Genomic DNA, 14,331 nt, shown 5'->3' with positions numbered 1-14,331 from the left:
GGAGTAGTCGACAACTGTCATATGGTGGTAGAATTACGTTAATTAATTCGGTGTTGGCAAGTTTACCTTTGTATTTTTTCTCTTTTTTTAAAGCTCCCAAATGTGTCATACAACAATTGGTGCGGATCCAAAGAAATTTTTTTATGGGACGGTGGATTAGAAGATAAAAAGCTATGTTGGGTAAAATGGGAGCAAGTGTGTCGTTCTAAAGATCAAGGTGGTTTAGGGGTAAAAAACTTTGAACTTTTTAAATAGAAATCTAATTAGCCTTTTAACTTTATTTGATCACTTAATCAATTAAGATTCCTAATTGATAAATAGCTAATATATTTATATAAAGATATTTGCCCACATAATATTATTGGAATATCATAAAATATTCCAACATCAAATTCATCTCCTTCACACACCAAAATTGGATTTGATATTTTCTTTTAATCGATTTTTAAGCAATTATTTTGTGGGTGATGGTCTTCCTTAGAATCCTGTTTTATTTACCGTGGCCAATCCCAGAATACTGTTGGATTCAAATTTGTTTTCTTTTGAAAATTAGTTCCCCTGAAAATAGAACACTGAATTATGAAACGTTAATTTTGAGTTGGGGATACCACGAACTTTATTTTGGTCTAAAACAGTAATTTTTTATTTTTTTTTGTATTAAAACAGTATGTTTTAGGATTACGGTGCACAGTATAATTTGCGGGCGCTGCAACAAAACTTTCTTTTTGGGCATTATGTTTAAACTAGTCCCACACCCGTGCGATGCACATGTATTATGTGGTATTTTATATTATAATGTTGAAAAATTATTCGTATAAATTTTAACAATAAGTGTTGTGAAAATGAAAATAATAATAATAATAAAGTGATGTACTTATCACTTCCTCCAACCAATATATTTTCAACCTTATATGTTGATCATTCTTCAACTAATTTTTTTTATCTTTGAAACCAAACTATTTCCCAAAGTAGCAAGAATCTTATCACACTGGATGATCAAAGTAAAAAAAGGGAAAAAATCAATAATAAAAAAAACATCAATGGAGATTAAGTGAAAATGTGAGAAGTATATCAATATAGTACATCACATTTTCATCAACAAATAACATATCTATAGACGTAACCTCAGTTTGGTTTGTATTTGTCTGTTACATTCCACACATGAACAATTCAAACTTTTAACTTTAGATTTGTTTTTTCAGCTACTATAGTAGACACGTGAGGGTAGATAGGAGCTATGGTTTGAAAGAGTAATTTTTTTTTAACTAAAAACTAAACTCAATAGAAATGTAATTAAGTCAATAATGTATACATTCTTCGTATTTTTTTGTGTGACTAAATTATAAACTCTTTGTTGTTTCTATGAAAACGGTTGACATTTAAATAGGATAAATGTTGAAAGAGAATCCAACTATGCTCATCTTCATTGTCACTAAGGAATGTTATAATAATGTAAAAAAGTGTAAGCAATCTTGTGACATCAATTTTTGGATAATTGGAGAGGTATAATTCAATAATAATGTAGAAAACTGTAACATCTTGTGACATCAATTTTTGGATAATTGGAGAAGCATAATTCTTTATTATTTATTATGAGATTGATATAATATAAAAAAAAAATAGAGATGAGAATGATATAATATAAGGAAGTGATGTGGCATTATTGTGTGATTTAATTGGATGTAAGTGGGTGATATGGATTTCATTAAAGATAAATTAAATAAATAAATGCCGTGTGCGGCACTGCTCAATTCTGGGTCAATTGAGTTTCAACTTCGATTGGTATACGTAAATATGTTGCATATCATTGTTATTCTTCTGTCTAGAATTCAAAATTTATTTTGCTTTGATTTTGAATCTATGACTTTGTTTTGTTCAATTGCCATCATATATAACACCCAGAGACAAACTATTAGAACATGCATCTAACCCATAACCATAGTCAAGTAGCTAGTAAACAGGGGAAACATGAAGCAAACACCAAATCCAATTCCAAACATGTTTCTACCATGAAAAGATTTTGCAGATTGAGAGTTAAAACAAAACATGCATATAATAATTCTTTCCATTGCAATGCTAAAACATAAAAAATATAACAGTAAAACATGGTGCAATATATTGAAAACCAGGTTTTGAATTTGGGTTGAAAAGTTTACCGACGTTTAGTATAATATATATGAATATGATAAAAATAATAGCAGTAATAAATACTAAAAAAACGAATTCTTTCTTAAAGGACACAAAAAAGCTACGGCTCTTTCTTGATCTTGGTTTAATTAGAAGGATAGAGCTTTTTATTTATTTTAATATTTATTTTATTATTAAAATAAATAAAAAATGAAAATATTTTCATTCGATTGGTTTACTCAACTCACGAGTTGATCAAAAAATCTGTTGATTTGGAATCACCGGATGGGTAGGTGTTAAAAATGATGATATGAATATGATATGACATGAATATGAATATGATATTCTAAAATTAGAAACTCTCCATAGTAATCATTAATTGTTCTTTTGTTATATACTCCAATTTTTTAAAATTTTACTCTTAAGTTTAATATTTTGAGAGTTTTATTCTCTTTAAATTGTAATCTATTATTCATTTTTTAATACTTTTTAAAATGGATTGCAATTCTCCTTGTATTATGTGAGTAGTGGACATGCCTATCAATTAATGATTCTATTTTAAAAGAATATTTATCACTTTTGTCAATTTTTTCTTTTTTTCTTATTCTAACAAATTTTAACCGAATTTGTCGTTATATATAAAGGGCCCATAGCGGAAAGAAATTGAATTAAGTTTGAATTTTAGGTATTTGGCGCCACTTCTTCCTTCTTCTTCTTCTTCTTCTTCTTCTTCTTCTTCTTCTTCTTCTTCTTCTTCTTCTTCTTCTTCTTCTTCTTCTTCTTCTTCTTCTTCTTCTTCTTCTTCTTCTTCTTCTTCTTCTTCTTCTTCTTCTTCTTCTTCTTCTTCTTCTTCTTCTTCTTCTTCTTCTTCTTCTTCTTCTTCTTCTTCTTCTTCTTCTTCTTCTTCTTCTTCTTCTTCTTCTTCTTCTTCTTCTTCTTCTTCTTCTTCTTCTTCTTCTTCTTCTTCTTCTTCTTCTTCTTCTTCTTCTTCTTCTTCTTCTTCTTCTTCTTCTTCTTCTTCTTCTTCTTCTTCTTCTTCTTCTTCTTCTTCTTCTTCTTCTTCTTCTTCTTCTTCTTCTTCTTCTAATTATGGTGTGTTTTGCATCGCAGGTGCTTTTCTTCCGTCGTTACATTCCATTGGACCGGACCGGATCACGGATCGATATTGCATTGCAGGTACTGAAATTATTCACACTCACCTCAAATTAAATTCAATTTTAGGTGAGGAACTGAGCGTTTTCGGTTTCACCATACTAATTCATGGAACATTTTGAACTAATTTGAAATTTGAAGTGGCATTGCATTGAACCGTAGTGAAATGAACTCACCTGAAATTGAATTTCAGGTGACGTTTCACCATACTCGTAGTGACGATCTGAGCGTTTTCACCATAACATTAGATCTGCGTGTTTTTGGTTTCATCCATTTCACCGTCGAAACTTGAACGAACACATTGAATTGGAGTTTGATTTTCACTTGAGTTGCTCACCGAATGTTTTCGCCGATTAAATATATTTCTGAAATTGAAATTCAGGTAACTATATTGTTGTATTCTTCACCTGGATCCATTAATTAGAGTTTGATTTTTTTCCTTGAATTGCTATCTAATTAAGTATATGATCGAATGTTTTTCACCAATTAATAATCTAACTATATCGTTGATCGTTGAATATTCATTTAGTTAGGATCAATATTCCTGATTTCATCTTATATATATATCCTAATTAACGAGATTGTAATTAAATTTTATCCTAGAAAAGGAAAATGTAATTTATTCAAGGCTAAATTGTACTTCTGCCCTCCTAATTAATTTTCACAATGCGTCAAAAAAAAAATCACAAACTTGTGATTTTTGCCCTTTAACTTTCAAAATGGCTCTTTGGGCCCATAACTTTCACAAACTTACAATTTTTGCCTCTTGACCAAGTCAACACAATGTGGCATGTGACTCACATGCCACATCAATATATGTGGCAAGCCATGCTGACATGGCATAGGAGTACTTGTCCGCATGGCAAGACATGCTGACTTGACATGTGAGTCACTTGCCGCATGAGCGTTGACTTAGTCAAAATTAGAGGGGGGCCATCCTTCTGCAAAAAGGGGCTAAATTTAGTGGGTCAAAATTGCAAGTTTGTGAAAGCTAGTGGGCCAAAAATGTTTTTTTTTTTAAAAAAAAAATAAGGGGTCAAAATACCAAGTTTGTGAAAAATAAAGAGATAAAAGTGCAATTTATCCCTTATTCAAATAAAAAAGAGAAAACTATATAAAAAAAAAATACATCAATGAAAATAAGAGATAAAAATAATTTATTTTTAATGGGTAACTGCAAGAAATATAATTTGTTGGAAAAAATGTAACGTTAAAAATGTTTATAGGATTATTTATATAAAATAGGATGTATAATATATGAATGTAATAAGAGTTATAATTTACGATCATTTTGTATTTCTAAGTAACATATATAATATTTACTATCACGTGACATATATAACTCAAAAATTCACATTTAGTATATGAAAAATTTAGAAAGAACAGATTCAAAATTCATGCATGTAGTTTTTCTTTTTTTGGTATTCAAAATTCATGCATGTAGTTAGTTGGGGGTGGTGTTGGTGATTAAAATAATATGTATATAGTTGGTTGATGATAGTGATTGATGTACACAACTTTATTAAAATGTCATATTTAATATATGAGAAAGATGTAAATTTATTTGTGTACGATTTATCTAACGTGTCTTTAAAAGATTCAAACTCTTTGTTGGTTCCCCTGATTTTAAATAGATGAATATTCATATAGTGAGAAAAGTAGCAAAAGTAAATACTACTATGATCAATGTTAATGTAAGGGGAAAAAAAAAGTATATATATATATATATATATATATATATATATATATATATATATATATATATATATATATATATATATTGGAATATAAAATCTATTGAATTGCATCAACCTTGGAGCATATTTAACCAATCTATCCAAATCATCAAGATTGAATTTCCTTTGCTTCAAAAAAAATAAAAAAAGAGTGAATTTCCATTGTACTCACAAATGCTTCCAAACCTTAACCTCTCCAAAAATCAATAGTCAAATATTTTCCAATAAAGCTTGAAGGATGGGGTCCACCTTTTGACCAATCAACCCAAGTCAAAGTCCTATTAGAATTCCTCTTCCCAAATTCATTACTAATAAAAGTTGGCAAGTAATGTATTCACTATAGTATGGAGAGTTGCAATTCTTTTTTAACCTAGGAAAATATGTCTTGTCAGAGATTATTTGAAGGAGTTCATTTGATAAAAGTAGATTGTGGAGAAATTGAACAATGGTATGCATGATTCTGAAAGTAACACAAAACGTTGTTTGAGAAATCAAAATCCATGTATTTAGTTAGTTGGAGGTGGTGTTGGTATATGTAAATAACTTTTTGTTTTTGATAAATAATATGTATATGATAAATAATATGTATATAGTTGGTTGACGGTATTCTTAGTGATTGATATGTATGACTCTAAAATGTCACATTTAATACATAAGAATGATGAAAATTTATTCGTGTACAATTTATGTAATGTGTCATTAAAAGATTTAAACTTTCTGTTGATTTTATTTTTCTTTATCCAAACTTTAGGATATGTTTCGTGCGCAAGATAAGAGACAAGATATGATAACTGTATTATACTTACTATGTGACAAAATATAAGCAAAAAATCATTTTGTTCATTGTAAATTACTGCATTAACATTCTGCATTTCACATTCTGTTTCTTAGCTGTTCAAATTGGTTTCAAATTTAGATCTGATGCATTTTATTTATGACACTTACTCGAAACAAATAGTGACAAACTATAGGGAATACTCACCAAATGGAGAGAAGGTATATAGTAAGAAAACAAAATAGACAATTTCTAACCGAAGGATATATATATTCAATTATTCACTATGCAAAACAAGAAGAGCCCCAAATTTTAAATCAATGAATATATTCATCTTGGGAGAAAAGTAGCAAAAGTAAATATGATTAATGGAAGGAAAAAAGTCAAAAAAACAAAGTATATTGGAATACAAATTAAATCAATTGAATTGCATTAACTTTGGAGCATATTTAACCAATGTATCCAAAGCATCAAGAGGAAATTTCCTTGCAAACAAATGACAAGTAGTTGTCCTAATTCCATTGTACTTACAAGTGCTCCCGAACCTTAACCTCTCCAAAAATTCAATAGTCAAATCTTTTCCAATAAACGTTGAAGGATGGGGTCCACCTTTTGACCAATCAACCCAAGTCAAAGTCCTATTAGAATTTCTCTTCCCAAATTCATTACTAATAAAAGTTGGCAAGTAATGTTCATCACTATAGCATGGAGAGTTGCAATTCTTTTTGAACATAGGAAAATATGTTTTGTCGGAGATTATGTGAAGTGCAAGGTAACGATCAATTTGAAACCATTGAGACCCTTTTTTCCATTGTGAATCCTTAAGCATATTGGTTTCCACAAAGGTTTTTTTTGAGTTCATTAAGTAAGTATAGATTGTGGAGAAGTTGAACAATGGTATGCATGATTCTGAAAGTAACACAAAACGTTGGTTTGAGAAATCAAGCAATGCATTTGCTAGTAGACGTCTCTCTGCCTCTATCATGCTAGTTTCACCCCACTTTGTTTCCTGTATTACCAATACAAAATTATGTATCTGCTTAAATAACTCAAACAATTTAATCGAGAGTGCTTATTATGTAAATATTTAGGTATAAGTTTTTTTTGTCAAATAGTTTAATGGATTGAAATTTCACTTTAAAGATGAATAAATGAAGTCTTCTGGGTTCGAAACCGACTCCTGTATATATAATGTGATATTTTAACAATTGAGTTACGCTCACAAGGACTTTATAAAGTTATTGTTATAACAAAAGATAAAATTAAATGAGTATTAAATGAAAATAACTATGTACAAATATGCTTCCTTTATCTGTGTAATATTTTTCAAAATATTGCTGTGAGACTTTTTTTTATTTGTTAGGAGATTGTAGATTTGTAGTCTTCTGTAAAAATTAAGGAGTAATAACCTATGAAATATGCCGTGTATTATTTAAGTGTATATTCATATCGTTTTTACGGATTGATTTCGGCCTGTTTATAGTGTATGGATTTATTTCTGTGTTAATGCTCGATTTATTTGTTAATTTTTAATCTCATCCAGATAATAATTTTAGGAATCGATCATTTTATATTAACTAATTTTAGATTTCCTTATGTATATGATTTGTCGTACAATAATAAGGGCATAGTCAAAGAATTTTTTCATGCCATATATACACACAAGGTGAGGAAATGAATCTTCTTATTTCATTTTTGGTTATTTCTAAATCTCTTATTTATTTTATTTTTTTATAAGCAAATGATTGAATTGTAAGGAGTATAAGATATACTTTTTTTTTGTTGATAATTTTAAAAAAGAGGTGCAACACAAGAACTTCCCAGGAAGTCAGCCATCCTAGTACTACTCTCGCCCAAGCACGCTTAACTGCGGAGTTCTGATGGGATCCGGTACATTATATGCTTTGAATACACGATAATGAATCTAACAAATAATTTAAATCTCTTATTTATTTATTTATTTATTGCTAATGTTATTTATTTTACGGTTATTGCGAATGTTATTTTCAAACAATTAATGGAAATCACAATAACTATTCTTTTGTTTTAAATCAACAGTTGTTTTTTGTACCAATAATAAAAATAAATAAAAAATTAACAGTTGTTTTACTAAAATAAAATTAACAAAAGTTAATTACTGTAGCATAGTACTAAACATCCAATTCTTCCTTGAAAAAACAAATACCTATTTTGTTGAAATAGTCCATAATAAAGGTAATAAAGGCATACTTTGAACAATAAAAAAGTGCAAAAAAAAAAGTGTAGAAATCGTTCTTGGAATATTGTCTAAGTATGTCAAAAAGAGGTGTTCTTGGAATATTAGTGAATTTGATGTTTATTCTATCAGTAAGAGGTGTTCATATTTCTTCACCAAAAAAAAAAAGAAAAAAAGAGGTGTTCATATTCCTGTTGGTTTAGAGTCCATTAAGTTATATATATATATATTCTACAGTAACTTTTTGTCTTTTTGTAATGTTATGTAATGCAATGATATTCTATTGAAACCCTAGCCGTCTTATTCTCTTTTCCTTATCTCTAATTCTAACAGCGAGAACGTCTAATTATCTCGGACGGAATAAACGATTAATTGTAAAGAAAAACACCTAAAAACACGTAGTAAAGAAGTTTGGAGGAAAAGAGAATACCTTGCTTGGGATTCTCCGGCCATAAAACACCGAGCTTTGATTATAAACTGTTTGATTGAAAGAAGGGCTTGGATGAATGTAGATAGAATACAACCCTTCATTTCCTTTGAAGAATTTCTCCCAAAGAGGAGCCAATAAAACAGGTCCTTTTGTCAAAAACATAAATGCAATCTTTGGTGTTTGTTTGAATGGAGTTTTATCAATCATAGGAACAAATGAAGCTCTCCATAACAATTCATCCTCATTCATATCATGCATAGCCATTGGAATCTTCAAAAAATCTTCCAAACTATTTCGATTAATAGAAAATTTTGTTTGGTTATTGTGATCATTTGATGTTGTTGAGTTGATAGATAAAATTGGAGGAGAAAAATCATGAGGAGGTGGATTGAAGCTAAAGGATTGATTTTGGAATTGTTGGATTTGAAAGTTGAATGCAAAATTTTTAAGACAAAAAGTGAGTGTGATACCAACAAATAAACCACAACCAAAAACTAGGTTATAAGCTAAGAAGTTAAGAGAATAGAGTTTATCATTGATAAACTTTAGATATGATGAGACTTTGCCTTGTTGATCCTTATTGTTCTTCATGGTTATGGCAACAAAAAATAAAAATGGAAGAGATTTTGTATTGCAAAGATGAATCGAAATTTTGTGTTTATATTGCTATGTGCCTATGTGCAATACAAGTAGTGAAATTATTGAGTTTCTAACACTGTAAAAAAAAAAATATATATGTAGTGTGGAACAGACAAGCATCGATGAAGCTTTACCTTTTTCACCTTAAATAGATTACTCTTTTTAGGTAAAAACCATAAATAGATATTCACCTTGATACCAAAATAATACTAATAATATTGGTATTGTGGACTGACCAAAATAATACATAATTGTATTGTGTATTTTTTTTTAAAAGGAAGTGATAGCTAGCACATGAAACTCTCACACATAATTACGAAAGTTTCGGATTTAAATCTGAGTGAAAAAGTTTAATTTAACAATATTAACATTGTAAATTAAGCTACTTTCTAAGTCAATGTTTTATCAATGTTCATTTTCTCGAGTCTCCACCTGGGGAGCTTCAGAGTCTTCTTTTTGACGATGTCTTCGGGGTTTGCATACCTAGAAATATCCGTCTAACTTTGTAGTTTTGTTTCTTTTGGGTTTCGGCCCTCTTTTATAAAAAAAAAATTAAAATTGTAAATTAAGCCGTTTTTTATTGACAGTGTATTTTACTATTATTATATGATGATGATAAATGGGATAGAATTAAAAGTTTCTATATAAAAAACATTGTATACTTGACCAATAAAACATTGTATTCATTCACGTTTTTTAACGGTGGCTAAAATAAATTTTGTACATATTTAAGATAATTAAACATTAATAAAATATAAACAGACTGTGCCGCTAACTTTAAACAGGGATATTTTTGAAGCCACTAGGTTTGGTCTAGTGGTGAGGAGTTTGAGTAGTATGCAGGAGGTCCTAGGTTCGATCCTCTCTGACTCCGTTGTAACCAAAAAAAAAAAGGGATATTTTTGTCAAAAAAGGGAATGTTTTAATTTTGATGAATACTTAAAGGAAATTATTATCTGATAATAAAAATGGAAACTTGTTATGGATACCAAAAAAGAAAAAAAAGGTCAGAAAATATTGTTATGGCTTGAACATGCGTTAAGTATTATTTTTGTAAAAAAATAAAAAGGGTAACGTGTGTTAAGTTTGCCCATAAATTATTAAACAATTATATTTTTTTTATTTTTTGGCTTTCACCACTAGTTTAATGTGGTTCGGGTCAGTTTTGACATCAAGTGGTTCAAGCCCCCTTCCGATTGTAGTTGCGGGAATCGAACCGTAGTCTTCTCTACCAAAACATACCTTAGTGCATTATTACAAAATTGCAGGTGCATTCTCATTTGGCAATTGTTTCAAGCTCATCGTATCTCATGTTCACACCCCCAAGAGCACCACCAACCAGAGATAAGGCATGAACATCCGAATTGGAAAATTGTTGGGTTTTGTAATGTTGTTATTGACACTGGTCTTGTTGAAATTAATTTAGAAGGCTATATGTACACTTGGTTCAAATGTTTAGGTAAGGATAATGCTGTTGAGGAACAACTCGTTGTAAGGGGGGGACTATGCCTTACGCCAAAGAATAAAGAAAAGAACAGGGCATGCCTAACGTCAGAACTATTATTAACGTCAGAACTATTATTAACGTCAGAACTTGACATTAAGTGAAACTATTGCAATAGATATATCTATTCATGTTATAATCACTATTTTGTATGTAACTTTTCAGTTTATGCAACTGACAAATATTTGTCTTATATTTCAATCTAAAGTCAGAGAACCAATAACATATCTCTCACCTCATTTTATAGGAACATTTGATGTCTGATATATATAGCAGATTAGCAAAACAGAGTTTATGGTAATTTTGGTTTTAAAAACTCATCACATCAGACAAGTTCATTAGTTTTTTGGCCTCTCAGCTCACAAGTCTGCACAGTTGGAATCTCCAAGTATATATATGCATTTATGGCCTCTCAGTTTTCTGGTGCATACTTCTGGGCATTGAAGCAAATGAAAGGGTAGAAGATAAAAGGGAACAACTGCAATTTGATTCTTCATGAATATTCAGCAGTCATTACAAATAAACTATACTAGGCGCTCGGTTGAAGCACATTCCTATGAGTACTTTCAGTTTAGTGTGTACTCAGTTTATCCAATCCAATCAACAATACATTTTCTTCTTCTCGTTAACTCGGGTCGGGTTCCTATCCTATCAGTTATCACAAACAGCTAGTTACATGATAAGGAACTATTCTACAACCTAATACAAATGCAGCTAGTTACATGACGCCTGAATCTATCAAAGGTATGCCATAACAAACATGAACGTAATGCAGACATCATTCATAATTTGAGTTATACAAACTGCATATGGAAAGAGTAGTAATGTGCAAGTAAAGTTATGAAGAGGATCTACCAGCAGATACGATAAGTTGAATCAAATTAAAATGGACGTAGTTTAATCCTACAAGAATACATGTAATATGACACCTATTCTTTATCCAGCAACAGATACAAAATGTTAAAGCAATTTATACTGAAAATAGTTTAATCCTAGAGGCTAGAACTAGAAGAATCAAGCTATGTGATACCTTTTCTTTCTGCAACATCTCCTCCTCCTCCTCCTCCTCATGTTACTTCCATATTTCTGAGCATCACATCACTCTTAGAGTAAAGAACATACTGTCAAGCACAAGCAACTCAGAACTATTACCAAATTTCAAATGTTACTAAGCATTCGGTAGAAGAACAGACTGTGGAAATGAGTCAGACCCATTATTAGGCGCACCCTTTATATTGAGTATAGAAGTAATCAAATTATAAATCTCAACATTCTCAAACGAAGGCACCTTCTTCCCTCTTGCAAATTGAGGACCATGTCCAATGAAAATAGTCCTCATGGAAAAAAATTCATTATCATAACCATGTGCACCACCACACTCTTTGTTACCCGTCCTACTCTGCTCCACCTTATAACCCTCATGAACCAACCCAATTATCGGGGGAATCCTATCACTATCAGCATAATGAAGCCTTTCAGGCAAATCCTCCTTAAGAAAAACCTTCAACTTATTCCCATTCTCAACTTTCCCCGAACTCAACCCTTCATTCATCTTAGCCACAACATCGGCATAGGAATAATTACTAGGCGGCCAAATCGCAAGCAAAGGCGTATAGGAATGAACCCAATTAGTTTTAATCTCGACCCAAGAAGCTAAATCATCTAAAAAAACAAGCTTTTGATCACAAGTAGCAACCATACCATGATCACCCACCATAATAATAGTAACATCATCAAAAAACCCTTTTTTTTCCAAGCCATTAATAAGTCTCCCAATAATCCCATCAATCCTAGAAACAGCTTGAGTAACCTCATCATCATCAGGACCAACTTGATGACCCTGATGATCAGGATCCTCAAAATAAAGAGTCATAAAAACAGGTATTTGATCAACAGGTAAATCAAAGTAGTCCAAAACAGAATCAACTCTATCTTCAAAATGAACAGAACCATTATAATGTTTACAAAATTCATCAGGACAAGTCCAAGAGCCTTTAATTACCTCAGAGCCAGGCCAGAAATAAGTGGCAGCGGATAAACCGTTGTTTACGACAGTTTCCCATAAAGGTTGACCTAACCACCATTTAGATTCATGACTTGCCATGGTAAATTTGTCACCAGTGATTGGATCGTAGAAGAAATTGTTGATGATGCCGTGATAAGGAGGGTAGAGACCAGTGACGATGGAGTAATGATTAGGGAAAGTGAGAGTTGGGAAAACAGGGATTAAACCTGTGATGGCTTCAGTGCCATTGGTTATGAGACGGTGGATGTTGGGAGTTGGGGTTTTGAATTGGTAACCGAAACGGAAACCGTCGGAGGAAATGAGGATGACGACGGGATGAGGGAGTTTTTTGAGGGGACGGGAAGTGGTTGTTGGTTCGGAAAGAGAGAAGAAAAGAAGAGAGAAGATAATGGCTGATATGAGTGACATTGAAGTGATGAGTTTGAGAAGAAGAGTTGGTTTGTTAGAATGAGAAGTTGAAGAAGTGATGAATGGTGTTGATACTTCTTCTACTTGTTTAGTATCCATATTCGGATTCTATCTACTGTATCAACAACTTGCTACTTCTGATTATTATGCTTTCTTTTTCTTCTTCTTCTTCTTGTCGGTAGTATGATTCTTAGATCTGTTTAGATTCCATCCATGTGTCGGTTCCGTCAGTCACGTGTCAAAAACTAATGGTGTTAGTGAAAATTTTGACGGGGGACTAACTGATGGAACGGAATAAAAGATAAAAGACCAACTTGAAACTTTTAAAACATAAGAGACCAACTTAAAACTTAAAATAAAAACAAGGACCAAATGTGCGAGTTATTTATTTATTTTTTTTTATAGAAACAAACTCTCTACTTTGTTTAAAACATATCTAGAAGTAATAACTAAGGTTTTGACTTTTGAGTAGTACTTATTATTTTTTTAAGCAAAAGGAATATATATTAAATAAAAATAAAAAGTACAGAGACTGGGGGATATAAGACCTGACCCAGTTACAACCCAAACGGGAATACATCGTGATCAAATAAAATCAGGTCGAATAGCCCTATTCAATCATAACAAAACAAACACTCATCACAAGCGCAACCTAGCGAACCCGCGTACGGGCCCGGAACCAAGTTACAAAAAAAGATGAAGAGTGAGAGCATCACCAAGATAAAAAGGGTTCAAAACTTAGCGAATGGATCAACCGTCAACACGGAACCAAATCCACGTGCCAACGATCCCCTGAACAAGCAGCAGGCATAAAAGCTCTTTCGAGCAAACAATCCGCAGACGAATAAGAAGTTGATACAAGAGTAGAGGCGGTTATTGCGTCTTGAGACCTGCAGATATCAATAGACCTGGAGCATCAGAGAATCAAAGAGCGCAGCAACACCAACACAACCGGTTTCACAAGATGCGTTTGAACTCAGATCGTGGGATGAACAAAACGTTATTAACGAAACTACCCTTTCGGGTTAATAGAACCAAACCCTTTCGGGTTAACAACACCGTATACCACCCAATCTCAACGAGTACAAAACGAACACAAAACAATACAAGGCAAACAACAACAATGAACCGCAGTCGGCGAACAATACGAATACGGAACATACAAATAGAACGAACTCATCAGTGGCAAACAAACGAGCCAACGGAAACAGGAAAGGAGAACTTAGAGAACCACAAGTCCAGGAAGAACGAAATAGAATCCACCGGAAAAGATCTCCGAGTACCCAAAGCCACTGAAACCTACCGAAGAAAACGCAATC

At 31.7% G+C, this 14,331-nt stretch overlaps 2 protein-coding genes and 1 pseudogene across 2 annotated transcripts; all 3 read right to left on the bottom strand.

Moving 5' to 3' along the window:
• Window positions 1–6,208: 6,208 nt before the first annotated feature.
• On the bottom strand, window positions 6,209–9,193 carry LOC123884397 (glycosyltransferase BC10-like). Its single transcript, XM_045933483.1, has 2 exons — window positions 8,436–9,193; window positions 6,209–6,799 (listed from the first exon to the last, which is right to left on the bottom strand). The coding sequence occupies exons 1-2, from the start codon at window positions 9,024–9,026 to the stop codon at window positions 6,209–6,211; spliced, it is 1,182 nt and encodes a 393-aa protein (XP_045789439.1). The 5' UTR covers window positions 9,027–9,193.
• On the bottom strand, window positions 7,590–7,706 carry LOC123887703 (annotated as a pseudogene).
• A 2,247-nt stretch (window positions 9,194–11,440) lies between the features above and the next one.
• LOC123885371 (venom phosphodiesterase 2-like) lies at window positions 11,441–13,241 on the bottom strand. The gene has a single exon (XM_045934646.1). The coding sequence runs from the start codon at window positions 13,109–13,111 to the stop codon at window positions 11,747–11,749; it is 1,365 nt and encodes a 454-aa protein (XP_045790602.1). The 5' UTR covers window positions 13,112–13,241; the 3' UTR covers window positions 11,441–11,746.
• Window positions 13,242–14,331: the final 1,090 nt, after the last annotated feature.

The sequence above is a fragment of the Trifolium pratense genome, linkage group LG5 (genome assembly GCF_020283565.1).
Source record: "Trifolium pratense cultivar HEN17-A07 linkage group LG5, ARS_RC_1.1, whole genome shotgun sequence".
NCBI classification, from domain to species: Eukaryota; Viridiplantae; Streptophyta; class Magnoliopsida; order Fabales; family Fabaceae; genus Trifolium; species Trifolium pratense.
The sequence above is the reverse complement of the archived record's forward strand: the minus strand, read 5'-3'. Positions and strand labels throughout refer to the sequence as shown.

Coding starts and splice junctions, on each gene's coding strand:
- LOC123884397 (XM_045933483.1), bottom strand. CDS start 9,026: ATGAAGAACAATAAGGATCAACAAGGCAAAGTCTCATCATATCTAAAG. Junction 6,800..8,435: donor GCCGGAGAATCCCAAGCAAG/GTATTCTCTTTT, acceptor TTGGTAATACAG/GAAACAAAGTGGGGTGAAAC.
- LOC123885371 (XM_045934646.1), bottom strand. CDS start 13,111: ATGGATACTAAACAAGTAGAAGAAGTATCAACACCATTCATCACTTCT.